The sequence below is a fragment of the Octopus sinensis genome, linkage group LG4 (genome assembly GCF_006345805.1).
Source record: "Octopus sinensis linkage group LG4, ASM634580v1, whole genome shotgun sequence".
In the NCBI taxonomy this organism is placed as follows: Eukaryota; Metazoa; Mollusca; class Cephalopoda; order Octopoda; family Octopodidae; genus Octopus; species Octopus sinensis.
Window position 1 is genome coordinate 70,600,114 of NC_043000.1, and position 24,248 is coordinate 70,624,361.

Here is a 24,248-nt window from a genome sequence, read left to right on the forward strand (position 1 = left end):
ATCCATTTTTTGTCAGAATTACAAATTTTGAAAACACAATAGGAACAAATTTCGGAAAAAAATCTCCCAAAATTCACGGAATTAAAATTACACTTCGATTTTTGTACAAAACTGTAGTTGAACTCTTTACGAAGTTTAATATGTATTTTCACGATTGTACTAAAAAGATTTGCCCTGATATTCTCATTTAAATATGAATAGGTAAATTCGGGCGGCTTCGGTCACATTAACCAAAATTTTTTTCGGCCGGTTTGGTAACGAAAGGGTTAAGACACTATACTATCATTAAATATAACTATGTCTCTTATCTATTGCTTCAACTCAACCAATCATATAGCTGATGGTCTTCATTCCTTGGTTAATCATATGGTTTCTTGTACCAATATGATTAAACAACTGTACCAGTATATGTAAAACACTAAATATTTTAGTTTCTCATCAATTTGATAGAAATTTTATGGAATTATTTGTGTATCCATTAGTCTACTTTCTATGATGTGGCTATCTCCTTGATAAAGCTTTGTGTTCAATACTACACATAATATTGCTTATTATTTGCCAAATTAATATTTGGTAATTTTTATTTTCTTCTAAATTCATTTCAAGAGTAATTGCAAAAAAAAAATTTTTAATCACAAAAAAAAAAATTATTAAAAAATTACTGCTTTAATTGAAAGCATCAGTTATTTTTGATCTAAGACAAAATTCCAGTCAATTAAAATACAATTTGGAAAAATTACTGATAAATTAAGTTTGTCAAGATATAGTTAGAAGATATTTTTATTTAAAGTAAAATATTGAAAGTAGAGTTGATGTTTTTAAAAATGGAAGCATTCTTTCAGCTTTCAGTTACTATCTTCTCTAACATAATGTACATTGCTACAACAGTAATTTTTCAGGTAGTCTTTAAAACAAGTTGCTTTTAAATGCACAAAAAATTTTGTAAAATGAGCAACTTTTGTATTAGTGGAAAACTAGGAACATTTTTATGATTTAATCAGTTTTGTTTATAATTTAACTACTTTTATCACAAATTTTCAGCACTTGATTCTACATATAATAGTTTGATTGGATTAAATGGAATGATTATTTTCATAAATTCTACACAATGTGAAATGGTAAATTTTGATTAATTTTTGCAGCTACCATATACTATGACCAATCCTTGTAGACAATACAGACAAGATTATATATAATATATATATATATATGTGTGTGTGTATACATATTTATATATGTTTGTGTGTATGCATATATATATACACATACATACATACATGTATATGTTTATACACACATATACATATATCTCTGTGTGTTTATGCATATGTATTGACTTTAATTAATGGTCAGTAAAGAAATAGATATGCGAGTAATAAAAATAAAGAGAAGAAAACTCACGATATATTGGCTGTTCAACTGTGGAAGGACAGCAGAAAGAAAAAGAACATCATTAGATCTGGACACGTTATTAGTATTGGATTGATGATAAATACACATAGAGTGATTCCAGAGCAAGATACATTCCAACCCAACAAAGTTTGGTATTGGTCAATGATTATTATTATTATTATTATTATTATTATTATTATTATTATTATTAGTAGTAGTAGTAGTAGTAGTAGTAGTAGTAGTAGTAGTAGTATAATAATAATAATAATAATAATAATAAAAGGCAGTGTGCTGGCAGAGTCATTAGCACACTGGACGAAATGCTTTATATTCTGAGTTCAGATGCTGCTGGTGTTGATTTTTACCTTTCATTCTTTCAGGTTTGATAAAAAAAAGTACCAGTTTTGATGTAACTGACTTACTCTCCTCCCCTGAAATTGCTGGCCTTGTGTAAAAATTTGAAACCATTGTAATTATTACAAAAGGCAGTGAGCTGGCAGAATTGTTACTAGACTAGAGAAAATGCTTAGCAGCATTTCTTCCAGTTTTACATTCTAAGTTCAAATTCTGCTGAGGTCAACTTTGCCTTTCATTTTTTGGGGGTCAATAAAATAAGTACCAGTTAAGCACTGGGGTCAATGTAATTGACTATTCCCCACCTCCAAAATTTCAGGTTTTGTGCCTATAGTAGAAAGGATTATTATCATCATCATCGTTGTTGTTGTTGTTGTTGTTGTTGTTGTTGTTGTTGTTGTTGTTGTTGTTGTTGTTGTTGTTGTTGTTGTTGTTGTTGTTGTTGTTGCTGCTGCTGCTGCTGCTGCTGCTGCTGCTGCTGCTGCTGCTGCTGTTGTTGTTGTTGTTGTGTTGTTGTTGTTGTTGCTGCTGCTGCTGCTGTTGCTGTTGTTGTTGTTGTTGTTGTTGTTGGTGGTGGTGTTATTATTATTATTATTATTATTATTATTATTATTATTATTATTATTATTATTAGGGAGGTGAACAGCAGAAGCAGTAAAGTGAATCTGAAATGTCTGGTGAAAATACTAGGCTACTTGCAGTATTAAGTCTTTTGATATCAACTCCCTTACAAATTTGCTATTTTAGAATTATCTAAATTGATATTTTCCATCAAGATAACACAGTAATTTATGTTCCAAATATCAACTTAATAATAAAGAAGTTAATTTACTAAATTCTTCATTATTTTCAAAATTAACTGAAACAATAGCTGTGTATTTAAACAGAAATATGGCAGCAAAAGGGCTCATTTATTCTGAATTCAAATCCAGTATTCAAGGAGTCAACATTACCTTTCACCATTTCAAAGTTCCTATCATTGAAAAATATATATCAGTCAATTTTAGAAGAGAATGTAATAGATTTAATTGACTGTACCTCTCATTCAAAAGACCTGGATAATATGCTTAACCCTTTAGTATTCACATTATTCTATGAATACTAAAAAATAAGAAGAAGTAATGCATATTTATTTGTATTGGTTTGATTTAATCAAGCATTATCTTGTAGCTTTGAGATTTTGATGGGGTAAATATGAATTTCTGGAATGATACTGCACGGTTGGTGTGAGATGCCACATCTGGCCAGCTTGAACTTAAAACAAATAGAATATTTTGGCCAGATACAGCTAGTTTAAATGCTAAAGGGTTAAGATATAAGTCTATTATTATTATTATTAGTTGACAGCAGATTGACAGAATGATTGGAGCCTCAGAAAAAATGTCTTACAGTATCCATTCTGGCACTTTATGTTCCGAGTTCAAATCCTGCTGAGGTAAAATCTGCCTGTCATCTCTCCAGGATCAATAAAATAAAGTACTAATTAAGAAATGGATTAATGTAATTGACTAATCACCTACCCTCAAAAATTGATGGTCTTGTGCCACAATGAGAAATTGTTATTTTTGTTGTTGCTGTTAAAGGTGATGGGTGGTCAGAATCATTAGTGCATAAATCAAAATACCTTTGACATTTTTTTTTTATTTCATCTAGTTTCAGCTCACAAGCTGTGGCCATGCTGGGGCATGGTTCTTCACCAACTGAGTTCAAATCCTGTCCCATTGTTAGAAATAATTACTATTAATATTACTTTCTTTAAAGTGAATCTTTATGTCTTATGCAACAAGTCAGGATCCCACTGGGATGTAGTGTACTTATTCCTGGTACATTCACTATATAGAAAGTACTCGTAGATATGTGATGCCCCAAGGTTAAGTGAATTTTTTTATACAGTAACATATGAATATGTGATAAAATATGTTTTGTCCACTGTTTTTTTTTTCAGCTCCAATGAATGCACAATCTTACAAAAGTGATTTTATACAATAAAATGATTAATAATAACAACATAGCCTGAAATTTGTTGGGAGGATGCTGATCAATTACACTGACCCTAGTGCTCAGCTGGTACTTATTTCACTGGCCCTAAAGGGCTGACCTTAGTAGAATTCAAACTCAGAACATGAAAATGGAAGAAATCCCACAAAACATTTTATCCAGCATGCTAACAATTCCACCTGCCCACCACCTTAATAATGATAATGATGACGGTAATAGTAATAATAATAGTTGATGTTGTTGTTGTTGTTATTGTTGTTGCAGCAGGAGTACAAGAATTGATTAATTCCTTTAATAATAAACTGCCTGAGACCCCACCACCACCATATAAAAGTGTTCATATTCAAAATAAAATTTCAATGAAAATCTCATGTAAATGGTAACATATTTTAGTTAGTTAACACTCCCAAAATATTTATTATATTGAAAAACAATACATATTAGCTTAAGCTGTCTAAGCTTTGAAACTATAACCATGGTGACCATGAAAAGGTTACATCATCAACCTCTTGATTCTTTAGTCTGTGTCATTCTGCAATGTTTTGTGCCCCTTAATAAGAAACTCAAAACTACTTGCGTTGTAAAAAGGTTTCATGTGATATTAAAAATTTAGATACAGAACAGAAAATGTCTAATTAGTATCTTTTATGATTTAAAATTATCTTTAACAGAACAAAATTGCATTCCTTCTTGTTCATTTAAATTGGTTCTCAAAACTGATGAGATTAATAAAATCGTAAAAGACTTATGTATGAAAATCGGCTTCATCCAGCCAGCCAACAGACAACACCAATCCACATAAGCAGTCAAAAGATGACAGAAGTTCAGACAGCATACTGTAACTTGATCTGTTTGTGGATCACCCAAGTTTGCTCAATCAATGCTGACCTCAGCTACCCAACAACAACCATCCAGATGAAGGTAAATGAAAGCTAATTTTAAATAAGAAATATAAAACCCTTTTTTAAAGATTTAGGCTATTTATAGGTATTAGAAGAATTCATCACTTCATTGTAAATAGCATAGCAGCTAACAGCATAATTGTCAGAAGCAGTACAAGAAATAATAATAGTAACAATCTATGAAGTTTAATAATATAGTCTTGTTAGATAATGCTCTATTGATAATGGCTAAATTTGCATCCCAAGTTAATACCCTGTTATTTATACACTAACAAGAAATAATGAGAGAGAGAGAGAGAGTGTGTGTGTGTGTGTGTGTGTGTGTGTGTGTGTGTGTGTGTGTGTGTGTGTGTGTGTGTGTGTGTGTGCATACACACATACACACACAAAAGTTTACATAAAGCTAGCAAAATCAATGGTAGTAATTTCAGATTAGATACTGGATTTCAAAGTTGCAAAATATAGATTTACATGTTATAAAAGAAGTGTGGGACCACACTGATAGAAATAGAAATAGTTTAAATTAGAAATGTTACAGGGAATTTTAATGTGGTTAAATAACTACTACAATAACACCAGTATTTTTAATCTAGAAAAATTTATTTTAAAGAAATACTATGTTCCCCTTAAAACAACAGTCATAATTAGGATTATTGCATGTTAATTAACATTAAGATTATTAAGTACTAATCCTGATTAGGAAAGCACTAACAAATGAATTTACTAAACACTTATCAGGATTGAGACTACTCTAAGAGTTATTACATGTTAAATAAAAAGTAAGCACAATAGTTACCGAACAATAATATATCAAATGCAACTTCAATTGGATTAGAAATATAACATACTATATCTAATTTGACTACCTTTGAACACCTTGGAATTTATTTTCATGGAAATGACATAAAAGAGAAACTGTTACAACAAAATACACAAAACATAGTAAAAACCCCAAAACAAAAGGAAGGAACTTAAAGTAATATAATAACAGAAACCAATAATTAAAAGCTCAAGATTTAACAAATAGCATGGATAACACTAATACCAGATCCTAAACAAGATGAAGAGAAGTATTTCTAACAATCTCTGTTACTGCCAATAAGAGCTTTGTTTAATCAGAACAACATTTCTGAGAATATACAGATGTCTAAATTGGGATGATATCATGCTAAGAGATTAATTTTAATATTTTCGTTGCCTGTCATACTGATAATACAGCAAATATGAGATTAGAAGAACCTGAGATAAAAAGACTCCAATAACAAAGACATTTCTTATATACATACAACAAATCAATTTTGCATGAGAGAATGAGAAGTATTCCTAAAAGCTTCTGCCAATGCATATAAAATAAATTAGATACAACTATGAATAAAAAGCAAGTTACCAACTTGGCTCACCAAACCTTGTCTCTTCTCTACTGCCACACAAATAGGCTTTTATTAATACATTTAACACTGAAATGAATTTACAATTGATATTTATCATTCAAAATGGACTCACTCATACTGTTTCTAGATTAATTAGTGCACCCTTAAAATCTACAAGAAACAGTATTTTACTAAATGTCTATCTAAATGCCATTACAAACATTAAGAGTGTGTCCTTTAGTTAAGCATGTTCTGCAAATCAGCTTCACTACATGACTGTGACATGAGAAATACAATTGGTTCATTTTGACAACAGGAGAGACATCCAGTCAAAAACAAAAATCCTATTTAATCATGCAATACACCACTTCATTTTGTAGCACCAATGATGTCAAGAGATATTTTATAAGTTGTACAGTTTATAGAACACATGATGTCACATCTAAGCAACCCTCAACTGTCATCAAACAATCCCATAGTGCAAGAGTTAATGGGATTAGTCAAGTATCTAATTCTATATCTACCACTAGGTTTAGATAAAAAGTAGGTCTAGTGAGAGAACTGGTAAGTGAGCAAATCTTTATGTAAGATGCAGAGGTATTTCAGTCAGACTTCCACAAGTATGTTCTGCAGGCATATACTTTTAAGAGAGAAGTAGATATGCCAGAGCAGTTAAAGCCAAGATAGAGTAATGAGTCAGGATAATAATAGGTAATGTGATTTCTGCTTATGACCCACAATAGAATAAATAAATGAGCAAGAGGACTAGTTCTATGAAGCACTTGTGTAATCTACTTCAAGATAATAATTTGAAATTTCGATAGTCCAGCCAGCAAGAGGAGAACACTGTTGTGTATGGAACATACATACATTGATTCTATGCTTATGTACTGCATGGAGACAGATTGACTTTAAACTTACCAAAAAACAAAACAGGCAGATGGTTGTGGACATTATATCTCATTTTAGTGAGAAATCATCCTCATCACACAAACACATACATAGGTTAGTGGGGAGAAACTTTAGACTGAGTATAAGGAAACTTCAGAAATAAAAGTAAAAGTATGATTTTGGAAGTTAGATTATCCTTCTGTTACATAAAACATTCAAACTCTAAATCAGTACCAGATAGTGTCTGTTTAGATGTGAAAGAGATCAAAAGCACAAAGTAGATGTGAGTATGCCTGAAGGACAACCTGTTACAAACCAGTTATACAGGTGAACCAACCAGTAATGGATGACATAAAAGTAGAAGAGTACAGTATTTAGAACTTTTAAAAGTTAAGAATAATGAAGAACAATATAAAAAAAAGTTAGACAAGAATGAGACAGTCAATTATCTAGTGAGAAAAGAAGCTGAGGTTTGTGGTTTATTTCATGTAAATATTTGCATATGAGGATAAAATATTTTAGTTCCATAAAAGTGTTTTTTTTACACTCTTTATAACATAACTGTAATATTTCAGTTATGGTAACATGGTGTATGTTGTCTTCTTTGATTGTTGTGCATTTCATGTGATGTCTCTTAGGTTTCAATATGCTGACAACTTTTGTTGTTGAACAGTGAAGTCATAAAGCTGTAGTCAGAACAAAGGGTTTTAATAGAACCATAAATGTTTATTTTTAGTGAGTTTTTTTAATATTTTACATGTTTGTACATGCTATAAGCCTTATGTTATGATGCTGTACCCTATCTTGATATTTATATATTATCTTTTGGCTGTTGGAGTTGATCTGTATCTTTTCTGTTAACTTTGTATCATTCAACCAATATTCCAATTGTACCTAAACTGTCTCCTTACAACTTTCAATAGGTGCAGGCATGATTGTGTGGTAAGAAGTTTGCTTCCCAACCACATGCTTCCAGGTTCTCTCACATCACATAGCACTTGGGCAAGTATTTTATAGCCCCAGGACAACAAAAACCTTGTGAATGGGTTTGATAGATGGAAGAAGTCCATCACATGTATATATCTCTGTGTGTGTGTCTTTGTGTTTGTTCCCCACCATTCCTTGACAACTAGTCTTGATTGTTTATATCCCCATAACTTAGCAGATGAAAACAAGACAAACAGAATAAGTACCAGGCTTCAAAATAAATACTGAGGTTGATTTGTTAGACTAAACCCTTCAAGGCAGTGCCCCAGCATGGCTATAGTCCAACGATTAAAAAAAGTAAAGGATAAAAGAAAGTAGGAAGTAGTTCCAGGGAGATTTAGCAGCTATTTCTAGAAGTTCACGCAATTGAATGAAAGTTCCCTCATTGGTTCATTATTGGGTGGTTTAGTGATTAAGGAATACCATAAGTGAAACCAATAGAGAAGCCAAGTATCGAGGTTAGCTGGTTGTAGGAGAATCAGCAGATCCAGCAGTTAGGTTAAATGCTCATCATTCATTTAGTTAATCAAGTACTGCAAGAAAACAAATACAAAATAGTTGACACAGTCTTAGGAAAGTTAGTATAGGATAGAAATAGCTGTGATAAGATGCAGTTTGAATTTGTACAATGATATGAAACTATAGAGGCTATATTTCTAATGATATAACTGCAAGAAAAATTCTTTGTGAAGAATGTTTTTTATATTTTATATTCATCCATAAACAAAAGATTTTTTACAGGGCCCTATGTTCTGGAGTTTGGTGAAAATTAACAAATTTAGGTGTAAGTTGATAATGTGTTTAAGCCATTCAAAACATTGAAAAAGTGTTGTAAGCAAGTTTTTGTGAGGTACTTCATGTACAAATAGATGTTCATATAAGATCTAATTTCAGGCTCCTTTTATTCATTACAGTTCTTGAGACTATAGCATAAAAGTCCAGGAGTAGTGGTCCTTTTGGACATTTAAATGCTGTTGACAAATTGCAGACAAAGTGCCAGATCTGGAATAAGTAACAGTCACCATGAAATCCCACTGTATTCTCTAAAGTAACCTTGTTTGATTTGGAGGAAAGGAGCAGCTCCTTATTATGCACTAAAACAATGGGAATCTAAAAGATGCAGCAGGATCTCTCACAGACAAACAACTAGAGGTGGAGAAGTACAGGACTTATTAACAGTAGGAAATGAAGTTTATGCACTTGTTAGCTACCCCATGGAACAGGCTATAATAACAGCAGAAGAAGCAGAGAGAAAACAACAGTGTTTATGAATGAATCTTTGTCAATCAGCTGAATAGTTTCCTTTAGGATGCCATCCAAAAATATGAATGGTTAAAGTTCATGGTACTACTATTTCAGTCAGTAATAAATAGCTTTTTCTCTAAAAACACAAGGTAAGAAGTATGATATAGTATGGCAGGAAGACAGGAGATTTAATGTAGGAAGTCAGTGAAAACAATAAACAAGAGAAGAAACAATCTGCTAGACAGACATGTCAACCTATATAAAAAGCAAAGCACAAGTGAGTTGAGAGTGACTGGATATTAAAAACAAAACCAAGCTATGCAGGAGAGAGATCTGAGATACTAATAGGTTGTGAATAATGAGTGCAAAAAGTACCCTGTATAATCAATGAAGAAAACATAAGGTAAAGTTATAAGATTAGATCTTCTTGAGATACAAGACCTTACAGATCAAAATTTGAGACAAGTACCTATATGCAGCAGCAATAAACCTCTGCTAACTTGAAACAATAGATGCCAAAATGATGGTAATTGTAATGATTAAAATATATCAAATCTTAAAAAGCTTCTGTTAGATCTATGCATTAGCCTTTTTTCTTTGTTAATTATAAATTGGATTGTGTCACTCTTTGTTATTAGAATTTCTTGTTAGTCTAACTACTAATGCCTGTATTTCATTCTGGAAACTTAAAGCCTGATTTTATCACCCGCTTTTTACAAATGATTTTTATGAATTAATTTGAGGATATTTTCACTGACTAATTTTGATAGGATTTCAAAATAGGTCAAAATAAACAAATAGATTGTAAAATTTAAAGTAATTGCGATTGCATTTAAATTTAGTATAAAAGCCATAAATAATAAAGAAATATTGATAACAATTCTGAACTAAATGTATAAGTGTTTACTTTTAATTGAAAGAACTAATCAACTAAAAGAATATGTAAAATTATATGATACACATCAATATATATATATATATATATATATATATATAGAGAGAGAGAGAGAGAGAGAGAGAGAGAAAACAAATAAATAAGGTTGAATATGCACAGAGAATATATGAAGATTTATTTAAATCTTAAAAGATACACACACATTTAACCAGTTTCACATTTATTAATTACAAGAGTGTTTGTTATGATGAATGTTGAGCTGTGTTACAAACTGTATCTTTCCCGGTGGTTGTTTTAGAAATCGCTAAATTTTAGAGATATAATAAAGCTCAGATCCTTATTAACATACAGGTTGATTGGTTGAGGATGGTCACATGGTGAAGTAAGGGAATTTTCTGTTAGTTTTCCACAACATATATGTATTTATGTCATGTGATTACCACACAAGAATGTCATATTAAAGCTTTCCAGTAGACACGTCATATGAAAGTTAGATTAACAGCAATGAAAAGTGAGGGTGGCATCTAAATTTAGGGCTGTTTTAGCCTTCAGTAGTTGTGTGATCAGTTACTATCTTATTGGTAAAGAGGAGATGTTTATGGAAAAAAAAAACAGGAAAGAGAAAGGAAAAGAAAGAAAAGATTTAAAAAAAACAAATAAGAAAAATGGTGGCGATGGGGGTAGGGGGTTTAAAACATTGGAAGATGGAGGGGGTGGGGCAACGGGTCAAATACCCACAGTATGGATAGAAAATTCACAAAAAGTCACTTCTATTGATTTTTTAATGGCTTTGCAGGGTGACTGGGGAAATGTAAAGATGTGCACGACCACCCTTGGATGGTTTTGAATGACCATAGAAAGTGCGAGCCCTCTAACTGAAAAATTGTGGATTTATATAAAGGACACACACACAGACATTTTGCCGTTTATATATATAGAGATGTGTGTATACAACCTTCAACAAAGTAACAGTCATGTATACAACTTGAACAGACACATATCAGTACATAAACATACATTCACATGTACATACACATGTACACACACATACAGACATGTCTACACACTTAACTAAATACTCATGTACATACATAAGTACACACGTACATACATACATACATGCGTATAGGCATGCACACATGCATACACATGTACACATATGCATAAGCACATATATGTACATACATACATACATGCACACATACATACGTACATATATATCATGAACTAACTGTTACTTTCTCAGATGCAGCACGGAATTTTGTCAGTGAACAGGTCGTGGTTTCAAAGCGACGAAAATATTTTGGCAAACTAAATTTAAATGTTGAAGTGAATCTAACGGCTTTTGTGTGTTCCTTAAATGGCTTATAAACACCTTCCATGCTGCAATTGTTTTTGTTCCAGCACACAATCTCAGATCAGGGTCACTTGCTATACAAATACATCTCCGTAATTTTTAAAACAACTGCAAGAAAAGATACAGTTAGTAACACAGCCCCACATTCCTCATAACAAACACTCTTTAAAATAAACAAATGTGAAAGCGTGTGTGTGTTTGTGTGAGTCTCTCTCTCCAAAAGTCACACACAATATGCTCTGGAATTGTGAAAGATATGCTTCAGTTCTTCTAAAACTGAATAAAATAAATAAAATAATGAGGAATACACATGTACTTGTACATAATGATCAATAATAATAACGTCAAATGATTCAGTGCATGACTTTTGGCCCACTATGCATGTAAAGATTTAAACAAATCATATATTCTCTGTGCATTTTCAAAGTTGTTTATTTCTCCTATACCATTGTTTTGATTAGTAGTATTATATGTGTGTGTGTGTGTGTGTATACACACACACAACCATAACATTAGAGTTATCTGGAGCAACTAATTAGATGAATTGAAATAGGTCAAAATATATAAAATTGAAAAAAGAATAACTTTGTGTAAGACAATGTAGTAGTAGTAGTAGTAGTAGTAGTAGTAGTAGTAGCAGCAGCAGCAGTAGTAGTAGTAGTAGTAGCTGCTATTGCTGTTGTTGTTTCTCACACAAGTAAGAAATTCAAGAGGCTGAAGGCAGGGTAAAAAGACATTAGCACAATTGGAACAGTTTAGACTGGAAATTGAAACTGTTGCCAGGTCAGTTCACCAAAAGATACAGTTGCTCCTTATCTCCTGCAGCAATAAAATAACAATAATAATTGTTATCTCAGGCTTTATACCTACTTATGAAACCTAACAATAATGATTTCTTAAATAGGTATAAAATTTGAGACTTTTAAGAGAGCAGAGGCTGATGGATATAACATTCATGCCTTCTCCTTGTAAAAATATAAGTAAAATGGTTCAAATAAGGAATGAAATAAAACCAGAGAGTTTGTGAAGAACTCACGCAACACTAAAATCTTTCAATAATATTAATAAAGTTAATCTTGATAGCCAAATACAAAGCTGTAAAATAAAATAGCTGATATTACAATATGTGTAGAAATAATAAAAGTAAAAGCATTGAAAATATGACTATAAGTGGTATTGGTAGCAGAAGATGGTTCCAGAATTATAGTGGCAGTTCATAAGTTTAAACCCCCAGGTAAAACCAACTTCCAACAGTCTGTGCTCCTGATTATTAACAGAAGACATACCAAAATATTTAATGAATATCAAGATTTTTGATGGAATATGAAGCTTTCGAATGACTGAAAGATTCACATAATTAAAGACTCTCTTTAAAAACTATATGTTTGTTAAATATAAATGCTCACTTTTAATTTTCCAAAATTATAGTGATCATTTATAAAAATGAGTTTTAATGCCATGACAGCTATAATTCTTTTTCATCCTCCAGATAAACCAACTTACAACAGTCTGTGCTTCTAATTATTAGAATAAGTCACCCCAAAATATTTAATGATTAACAAAACTTTTGATGGAATCTAATGCTTTGCAATGTGCAAAAAATTCACATATATTTTTTAAATCCCATTAAAAACTGTATTTCCATTAAATATATGTGTTCACAATTAATTTATAATGGTGACATAATTGCATAAAATACTCATTTAAAGTGACTTCTGTACTCTTACACAAATCGACACCTTAAATTGTCCAGATTTTGAATGAAAATGCAAGTATTTTAACAAGGAATTAATCAAACAAAAGAACAGTATATATATCTACATAAAAAATTATATACCTTAGCAGCAGAGCTTTCCAACAGTCAATGAATATTATAATACATAAGTACAAAGAGTTAAATATATATTTCTTTCACCAAACTATTATACACGCTAAAATAAAAGTCAATCTATGCAAATGAAAGTGAAAATACAAATAACTGGTAAAAGTATGTGCGAATTCAAGGATAATGTAGCATCAGATTCTCCTTTCAACAGTCATAGGCACGCGCGCGTGCGTATGTGTGTGTGTGTACACATGTATGCGCCACCACTACCTGACAGAAGATTGGAAACACAGGACACCACTTGCATAACAGTTACACTCGCTTACAACTATTATGCAATGTCAAGGCAAGAAGACAGTAACACACAAACAGGCATACATAGATACAATCATATATATATGTATAATATGCATAAGAGAAATTATAGAAGGAACACAGGTACCGAATGGAGAAGTGACAAATAAAGAGACAAAAATCCAAGGTAAGGGCTTCCAAAAGGAACTGTTCCAATTGATTAAGAATTTGATGTTTATGTGAATTGTCAGATGAGAGTTCAAAATTTTAAAATTCAGGGGTAAATAAATTTGGTAAAATTTATTAGATAAGATAAATATACAAATTTGGGTAAAGGATATCATCTACAGCCATTTCAAGGGTACATTAAATGTATAAGTGGCGTCTTAAGTATTCCATATACAAAAAACATTATGCTCCCCTCATCAGGATGGTTTCTTTCATGATGAAATCCTACATGATAGTTTTTTTCATTACCCACAAGGAGTGAATATAGAGGGACTATACAAAAACATACAAAGTGGGGACACAGACAGATGAAAACGAATGATTTAATTAATGGGATGACAAAATGAAGTGAAGCTGCTCATCCCCACATCCAGGCAACTTCATTTATTTTGTTTTACTTGGAGATCTGGTAGAGATGGTGGGAGCCATAACGGTCGATGATATAACACTCAGGGTTAGAGTGCAGGGCAGGACACCTTGTTGTGACAAATGTGGCCAAAAAAAGCCACATTAGGGTAGAATGCCCTCCACCACCCATAAAGCCTCAGGAAGTACCAGTGTCTATAAAAGAAACTGCACTTCCACCAACATCAAAGGTTAACAGAAGTACAGAGGAAGAAGGAGGAGACAAAACCAAGGACGGATGGGAAATTATTGGAAGGAAGAGCAGAAAGAGGAGGAAAAGATACAAACTGTGAACAAAGACTCCCATCCCACACCTGCCCAACTCCGTCCCACCCTTCCCTTGCAGACACCAAACCTCACCTTGCCTCACCTGACATGAACAAAATGAACACAAGCATACAGGAGCCCTAAATTCCCCAACCTCTCCAACCTGTGAAGAAAAAAAAAACATAATGCACAGAATGGCAAATTGTTAAAAAAGGTGAACAGTTGGACAAAACAAATAGAAGTAGTCACTGCAAGCTGTAAAGAGGTGCTCCCACACTATAAGTGTGTAATAGTAGACACAATATACACAATGAGACTGAAAGAATATAGAAGCAATGTGTTGCACTGGTAGAAAAGAATTGAAACCAGGTGTCTGCCAATGATGGTGAGTCATAAAGATCTTATTAATGATTATATTATAGACATTTTTAAAAGTTATAATAAGTAAAACAAGATAAATGGAGTTGCCTGGATGTGGGGACGAGCGGCTTCACTTCATTTTATCATCCCATTAATTAAATCATTCGTTTTCATCTGTCTGTGTCTCCATTTTGTATGTTTTTGTATAGTCCCTCTATATTCACTCCTTGTGGGTAATAAAAAGAACTATCATGTAGGATTTCATCATGGAGGAAACCATCCTGATGAGGGGAGCATTATGTTTTTTGTATATGGAATACTTAAGACGCCACTTATACATTGAAATGGCAGGAGATGATATCCTTTACCCGAATTTGCATATTTATTTTATCTAATAAATTTTATCAAATTTATTTACCCTTGAATTTTTAAATTTTGAACTTTAATCCAACAATTCACATAAACATCAAATTCTTAACTCATTGGAACAGTTCCTTTTGGAAGCACTTACCTTGGATTTTTGTCTCTTTATTTGTTATTTCTCCATTCGTTTCCATATAGTTTTACATGCAATTTTATTCACTTATTTATATAAATTTATATGTATATTTATTCCGTTGTGTGCTTTAAATTATACTTTGGAATTTGTATTGATTACCTAGATGTGTTCCTTCTATAATTTCTCTTATCTTTCAATTTAGCTCACAATGAGCACTTCTTAATACAGCCCATATACTATGAAGTATACTTAACATACTTTATAAGAAAATTCAACTTTATGTGTGTGTGTGTGTGTTTATGTGTATATATATATATATATAAACATATACAAACACAAACAATCATCATCATTTAACATCCATAGTCCATGCTGGCATAGGTTGCACAGTTTGACCAGGGCTGGTAAGCTGAGGGGTTGCATCAGACTCCAGTCTGGTTTGGCATGGTTTCTACGGCTGGATGACCTTCCTAACACCAACCACTCTAAGAGTGTAATGGGTGCTTTTATATGCCACACACACGCACACATAATTTTTTTTACAAGTAAAATGCTGACAGGGAGTTTGAAGTTTCAGGTAAGTCAAAACTTACAAGGCACAGTCAAACTTTCCTCAGAAAAAAAAAATAAATACGGTGCTCTGATGAAAAGTATTGAGTGGTTCACCAATTTAATATTTCTTTTTATATATAGTTTTACATACAAAACAAACATGTGTATGTGTATACAGAGAGAGAAGTTTTATATTTAATCACCAGAATTTATAATTTTGTGCTTTGGCATTTATGAAGTTGCTTAGGGGAACTTCATTTATAAAGACCAATTCAAATGATAAATATAATTATCCCTGGAGTGCTCTAGAAAAAAAAACTTTCAAGGTCATGTGAATAATGCATATTTTCTTCAAATAATCTGCCCAATAAGCAGTATGATAAAAGAGTAAATAAATACCTAAAAATAAAATAAAGTAAAAGAAGACAATATAATATGCCCATATACACACATACATAAACAAATGTGCCACTATATGTGCACACACACACACACATCTATCAATAAGTTTGTTCTGGCTTAAATTTTAAATTGCATCCAGTAGCAGTGTTCTGGTTCAGGAGTTCCAAGGTTGTTGCGGAATGTGGAACTACCTCTTAACCACTCTTCTACACAGGTAGTAGTAGAACTTGTCAGGGTCCCAGCTATGAGTTAATTAGTATGAATGGGAGAAACTCTAAGCACGAACCCTCACTACCTTCTGAAAGGAAAAGGCTAAGAAGGGGTCAACCTTGACAGCAAACCAAGGAATGGAATCTCCCCGGTAGTCCAGTGCCCTCTAAGGCAGCTCGCCTAGGAGAATGTGACAACAATCTAAAACTCAGAGCTTGCTGACCATTGCAGTCATCTTAGCTCACTGATCTACTGATATCAGACTGTCAAGTCTAAAGTGTGGGATCAGATTATGCAGATTGACTCTCACTTTGAAACTATTAAGCACAAGCAGGAAGAAAGGCCTTACAGCATCAAGAATTGGTTAACATAGACCACTCAAGAGTGTACTACTCTTCCTCATGATCTTTGGACTGCTATATTCAATAAGTATTATATGAGCATAAAATTACAATCACATATGCTTATGAACAAACACACACTCCTAAGGACATAAAACAATAATAAACAAATATATGTGGATGTACATTAAACATATAAACATACCTGACTGAATAGATACACACATGTCATACATATTATTTAAAACACACACAAACATATACAGAAAGGGCATTTGACCATGGAAAATCTGCCGCAACAAACTCCATCTGACTCATTCAGGCAATAGAAAACTGGACATTAAATAATGATGATGATGATGAGGAGGAGGATGATATGTGTGTGCACAAATGTCATTCATGTATGTCTCTATCTCCAACAACTAATCTTTCTAACTCACCTCCCTCCCTCCCTCCATGTTTACTCACTGCATTCACCTCTCAACCATCTCTCACTTCCACAAACTTACCTTCCTCACTCATCCTATCCAGTCTCCTGTACCACTTCATTTGTATACCCCTCCCTGTAACTTGAGGGTGTGCCCCAACACACCTTCACCATTCTCTCCTTTCTCTCTCTCTCTCTCTCTCCTCCTCCTCCTTTTACAACTGAGGTAGCCATTATCTCTTCTACTGCTAGACATCCCTCTATCATACTCTAACTTCTCATCACCTGGCACAAAGCCACCTCCCTCAATACTACACCCTCCCTGACCCAGCTGAGGGATTTTGTCATGCAAGTTACATAGTGATTTTACTGGTACTGATGCCATCTTAAAAGCACCCAGCTATAGAAATTATGCCAAAGTAAACAGTAGACCTGGCATAGTTCTCTAGTTTGCCAGCTCCTGTCACACCCTTTAATCCATGCCAACAGAGAAAATGGATCATCATCATCATGTTATGTTAAATGATGATATATATATATATATATATATATATATATGTGTGTGTGTGTGTGTGTGTATCAACAACATCATCATTTTTAACATCTGTTGTTCATCCAGGTATAGATTGGATGGTTTGCACTAGGCTCCAGTCTGATTTGGCATGGTTTCTACAGCTGGATGCCCTTTCTAACGCCAGGCATTTAGAGTGTGCTGGGCGCTTTTATGTGGCACCGCATGAGGAACTGGCGCAAGTGCTTTTTACATGGCACTAACACAGGATTCTTGTAAGCTAGTCCTCTTCACCAGAGGGACCGCCTTAACACTTCTGCTGTGGAGTATGGGTCTTCTTGAGTACAGCAAGGCACCAGGCATCTTGGTCCATCATCATCTTACCTGAAAGGTTCAGTGTCATGGGGTCATTTTTCAGTACTTGGTCCCATGTCTTCCTGGATCTCTTACTTCCATGTGTTCCATCAGCACTTCCTTATGACGGTGTCGGCATCCATCCACATCACATGACCAAACTAGCGCAGTCAGCATCTAATCACTCTTGTACCTAATTTCTTTCTCATAAAATTTAAAGAATGACAAAATAAACTATTGATTTTTTAAATCTAACATTACATTTGTTTTAGAAATTTTATTACTTTGTATTTATAAAACTACCTTGTCCTGATGAACTTATTTTCATAACTAGATTTCACAGAATGATTTTATAGATATAAAGTTTTTAATTATTGAAACAAATATAGTGTCAGATTCAAAAAAAAAGAAAAAACCAATTCTTTCTTTCCTCCCATCACTACATTATAGACTAATACCAAATATATGCAGCTTTTTACTTAGTGAGTGTACAATATCGCAAAATGGAGGAGTTTAACACAGCATGGATATTGCACCCTAATTCTTATATCATGCATTTAAGCACAATAAAAATTCTACACACACACATATACATACATATATACTATACACAAGGGAACCACTCTTATTTATCATAGTTCTCCAGGCCATAACAGATGAATTCAAAACTGGATGCCCATGAGAACTACTATATGATGATGATCTTGCTCTTATTGCAGAATTGGAGAAGTTCCGGGTTTGGAAGCAAAACCTGGAACCAAATGGCCTTAAAGTTAACTTACCTAAGACTAGAGTTGTTGTTAGCAAGAAAGGAGATAAGACTCTCATTCCGGCCGGCAAATGGCCTTGTTCAATATGTAGGAAAGGAGTGGGATGTAATTCCATTTGCTGCACCAAGTGTAAGCTATGGATGCTTAAGAGATGCAGTGGAATTGCAGGTAGGTTAACAGACAAGGTTGCTTTAGTGTGTGGCAGATGTGCAGCAACATTAAGTACTAAGAGCATGGGGGACTTAAATTCTCTCAAATACCCAGGAGGTTCTCTTGAGGTAGTAGATAGTTTCTGCTTTTTAGGTGACCAAATTAGTAACAGAGGTGGATGTTCTGAAAGTATTGTTTCTAGATTAAGAATAGGGTGGAGGAAGTTCAGAGAACTACTAACTCTGTTGGCAGCAAAAGGACTCTCTCAGAGTGAAAGATAGGTTGCCTGATGCTTGTGAGAGAACAGCTACGTTAATGCGAGTGAGACATGGGCTCTGACTACAGAGGACATGCATAGGCTGGAGAGGAATGAAGACAGTATGCTCCATTGGACTTGCAACATCAGTGTTCATGACCAACAAAACACAACTGTTTTGAGAGAAAAGTTAGGCATAAGAGGGATAACATGTGGTATGCAAAAGAGGAGCTTACATTGGTTAGGACATGTGATGTGTACGAGTGAAGACAGCTGTATACAGAAGTGCCTGTCACTGAAAGTGGATGGTACCCATGGAAGAGGAGACCCAGGAAAACATGGGTTTATAGGCGTAGGAGTGGCTGTGTGGTAAGTAGCATGCTTATGAACCACATGTTTCCGGATTCAGTTCCACTGTGTGGCACCTTGAGCAAGTGTCTTCCACTATAGCCTCGGGCCGACCAAAACCTTGTGAGTGGATTTGGTAGACGGAAACTGAAAGAAGCCCATCGTATATATGTATGTATGTATATATATATATATGTATGTCTGTGTTTGTCCCCCCCAACATCGCTTGACAACCAATGCTGGTGTGTTTACATCCACGTAACTTAGTGGTTCAGCAAAAGAGACTGATAGAATAAGTACTAGGCTTACAAAGAATAAGTCCTGGGGTCGATTTGCTCGACTAAAGGCAGTGCTCCAGCGTGGCCACAGTCAAATGACTGAAACCAGTAAAAGGATAAAATGAGATGAAGTGGTGAGGACTGATCTTAGGATGTTGGAGCTCACTGAGGAAATGACAGTAGACCAAGATGTTTGGCGATATGAAGTCGTAGGGAAGACCCATCTATGAAACTGAGTGCTAGAAGTGTAACAACACATTTTTCATGCACTCTACCCTAAGAAATCAGACTACAACTCCTCTTCTAACTGCATTTTTCTCTTCCTCACATTTCTGCCTCATACATTATGATAGTTTTCCAATCCCCTTTCTTGCCCTCACTGCAGTGCTCACTGTATCACTGCTCCCATCACACCCCACCACCCACAGCCACTCCCTATTTTTCTAACCAGGTTCTACGCTCATATTATTGTTACTTGTCAGTATACCCTAGCACTACACTATCTCTCTTCTGCTCTCTCTTACACTTTTGCTGTTTCCTACTATTTCTCTTTCTCTTTGGTCACTCTCTCTCTCCTTCTCTTGTTTTCCCTCTGACTAGGTAACCAAGTATCATCTTTACACCAGCATACTTGTTTCTGGCCTCTTTCTGTACCTCTCACTCTCTCTTTTACTGGGTAACCATGTACCTCCTCTATAGCATCTATTTCTGCCTCTCTGTTTCTGTGTTACACTCTAACCTTTCATCATTTGATACTGGATCACCTCCTCTAATGCCCCCTTTGTTGTGGCTTCTGTCTCTCTGTCTCTTTGTCACACTAACTTTCATTCTCTGACACAAATGCTGTACCCCTCTCATAATTCCTTGTTTTGTAAGTTACTTGGTTACCCTACCAGTGCTGTTGCCATGTTAAAAGTATCCAGTCCACACTGTAATGTGGTTGGCATCTGGAAGGGCATCCAGCTGTAAAACTTTTGCCAAAACTAACTTCACCTGTAGTATTGCCATGTAAAAAGCACTGAATCCACTCTGCAGAGTGGTTGGTGTAAAATCCCTGCCTAAAACAGACACAGTAGCCTTGGCCGGCTCCTGTCAACTGTCCTACCTGTGCATGCATGGAAGATGGACATTAAATGATGATAAAGATGATATATATATATGTATATATTATTAGAAAAAACAGTATGGAAAGATGATGAAGGAACATACAGAAAACAAGAAAAAAACACACAAAGGACATGGGCACATTCATCCCTCATCAATTATCTGGCAAAATTCTTCACAATTTCAATTCCTTACACATACATGTGTGCGTGTGTGTATGTATGTTTTTACACATACACTCACACATACAAACAGACATGCATATATATGTGTGTGTGTGTGTGTGTGTGTGCATATATATATAATATATATATATATATATATAAGTTAATCCAAACAAGAAAACAAAAAAGACAACAATGCAAAGAGGTGGAACAATTAAGGTATTATTAGGCGCTCAGGAAAAAAGGGAAGAAGGAGGGTATGACGTTTCGAGCGGAACTCTTCGTCGGAAACATAAGAGAAAGAAAGATCCCGAGGTGGGAGGACAGAGGGAAAAAAAACGCGAGTAGTCTTCACGAGGTAAACATACTGAGAGGGGGAAGTGGTAGACAAGAGGGGACAGGTTTTCAAAGACAGGAGAGCGGAAAAAGAAGGAAGGTAAAACACAGTGTGTGAGATGAAGAGGGTGTATGTGTGAGTGTGTGCATGTATGTATATGTTGGGCGACGGCTAGCGGCAAGCAGCAGTAGTAACGGTCTGCGAGATGACAGGTGTGTGTGTTTATTAGTGCGTGCATGTGTGTGTATGTTGGGCGAAGGCTAGTGGTCGTAGCGAGTCACAGGTCAGAAGCAAAAGGAGGAAGAAGGGGAATATGTGCGTCCGTGTGTACGTCCCGTGTGTGTGTTTTGTTGTAGTATGTGTGTGTGTGTACGTGTGCGTTTTTTTGTGTGTATGGCGAGTAACTGTGCTTAACTGAGTGTATGTGTGGGTGTGTGTGTGTGCTTATATGTGCGTATATGTATAATTGTGTGCATGTATGTATGTGTGCGTGCGTGTGTGCGCGCATGTTTTGGTGTGCGTATGTATGTGTGTCTGTGCTTATATGTGTGTACGTATGTGTATGTGTGCGTGCGCGTGGAGGTATATGTTGCATGTGTGTATGTGCCGGTGTGCATGTGAATTCATGTGTGTTTGTACGTGTGTAAGTGTGTGTGCGTGTATTGTATATATATATATGTAAATGTGTGTGTGCGAGTGCGTGGGAGTGAATGTATGTATGTATGTGCGTGTGTGTACAAAAAGTAGGGGTATTATATGTGTGTTTATATGTTTATGTGTGTGTATATATATATGCATGCAAGGAAACAATTTGCAACTGAAGGAATGATGGAAAAATACTCCCGCGGGGACAGGCGTAAGAGAAACCCAGAACACGCCGGCCCCAGATACGAACCCGAGATATAGCCAGAACCCACAGGCGTGCGTGCATGCATGTATGTATGCGTGCGCGAGCGTGCGCATGCATGTGTGTGCGCGCGCATGCGAGTGTGTGTGTATGTATGTGTGAGTGTGTGTCTGTGTGTCCGTATGGGTGTGTGAGTGTGTATGTGTGTATGAGTGTGTGTGTGTGTGTATGTATGTGTGTAAGTGTGTGTGTATGTATGTATGTGTGTGTGTATGTATGTATGTATGTGTGTATGTATGTATGTGTGCATGCGTGTGTGTGTATGTATATGTGGGTGTAAGTGTGAGTGTATGGGTGTATGTTATGCATGTGTGTGCGCGTGTATGGGTGTATGTCATGCATGTGTGTGTAAGTATGTGTTTGTGTATGTGTGTATGTGTGTCCGTATGAGAGTATGTAAGTATGTGTGTGTATATATGTGTATGTGTATGGGTGTTGTATGTGTGTGTGAGTAAGTATGTATGTGTGTATGTATGTATGTGTGCATGCGTGTGTGTGTGTATGCGTGCATGCGTGTATGTGTGTGTATGTATGCATGCATGCGCGTATGTATGTGTGTAAGTATATGTGTATGTGTGTATGTGTGTGTGTATGTATGTGTGTAGGCGTGTGTGTATAGGTGTATGTATGTATGTATGGGTGTGTGTCTGTATGTTTGTGTGTGTGTGTATGTATGTATGTATGTATGAGTGAAGGTATGAATGTATGTAAGTGTGTGTGTGTATGAATGTATGTAAGTGTGTGTGTGTGTGTATGTGTGTATATGTGGGTGTGTGTGTATATGTGTGTGAGTGTATGGTGTATGTATGTATGTGTGTGTATGTATGTATGTGTGTGTGTATGTGTGTATGTATGTGTGTAAGTGTGTGTGCGTGTATGTATGTAGGTGTGCGCACGTGCATGCATGCATGTGTGTGTGTATGTACACACACACACGAAGCAAGCCCACACACACAACACACAAACAACACACCGCACGCATATGGGGCCGACCCCACCCCAGGCCCGTGCCGAAGCGCGCGCGCGGACCCCCGGGCACCCACACCACGAGAACCGAAGATCCATCAACCCCTAAACCCAAAAGAAAGGGGGTGCGCCAGGATACAAATATATGTATGTGTGCGTGCATTCGTGTAAACGTGTGCGTGTGTAGGTATGTATGTATGTATGTGTCTGCATGTGTGTATGTGTGCATGTATGTATGTATGTAAAGTATGTATGTACAATGTGTGTGTGTGTGTGTGTATGTGTGTATGTATGTGCGTATGTATGTATGTATGTGTGTATGTATTATGTATGTATGTATGTGTGTGTATGTATGTATATGTGTGTATGTATGTGCATGTTTGTTTGTTTGTGTATGTATGTATATATGTATGTGTGATTAAATGTGTGAATGTATGTACGTAGATGTGTATACATATGTGTGTGTGTGTGTGTGTGAACAGGCGTGTGTGTGTGTGCGCGTGGGTATGTATAGGTGTGGAAGTATGTGTGCGTACAAGTGAGTAAGTAGGTTGTGTGTGTGTGGTGTGATATTATATTATATTATAAGTGCAGGAAAATTATATCAAAAAATCATCACAAGATATATGTCCAAAATAATATTGTATTAACAGATAGATGTATAAATACATACTCTTTTACTTGTTTCAGTCATTTTGACTGTGGCCATGCTGGAGCACCGCCTTTAGTCGAACAAATCGACCCCAGGACTTATTCTTTGTAAGCCTAGTACTTATTCTATCAGTCTCTTTTGCCAAACACACCAGCATTGGTTGTCAAGCGATGTTGGGGGGACAAACACAGACACACACATATATACATATATACGACGGGATTCTTTCAGTTTCCGTCTACCAAACCTA

The 24,248-nt window shown here is 35.1% G+C and overlaps 1 protein-coding gene across 1 annotated transcript in view; it reads right to left on the bottom strand.

The window, feature by feature from the left end:
* The window catches only part of LOC115210477 (histone lysine demethylase PHF8), a 95,785-nt gene that overhangs the window by 38,542 nt on the left and 32,995 nt on the right, over positions 1–24,248 (bottom strand). The window contains exon 11 of the mRNA XM_036502632.1: positions 1,402–1,419. Coding sequence (XP_036358525.1) covers positions 1,402–1,419 — 18 coding nt within the window. The remainder of the gene's footprint in view (positions 1–1,401; positions 1,420–24,248) is intronic.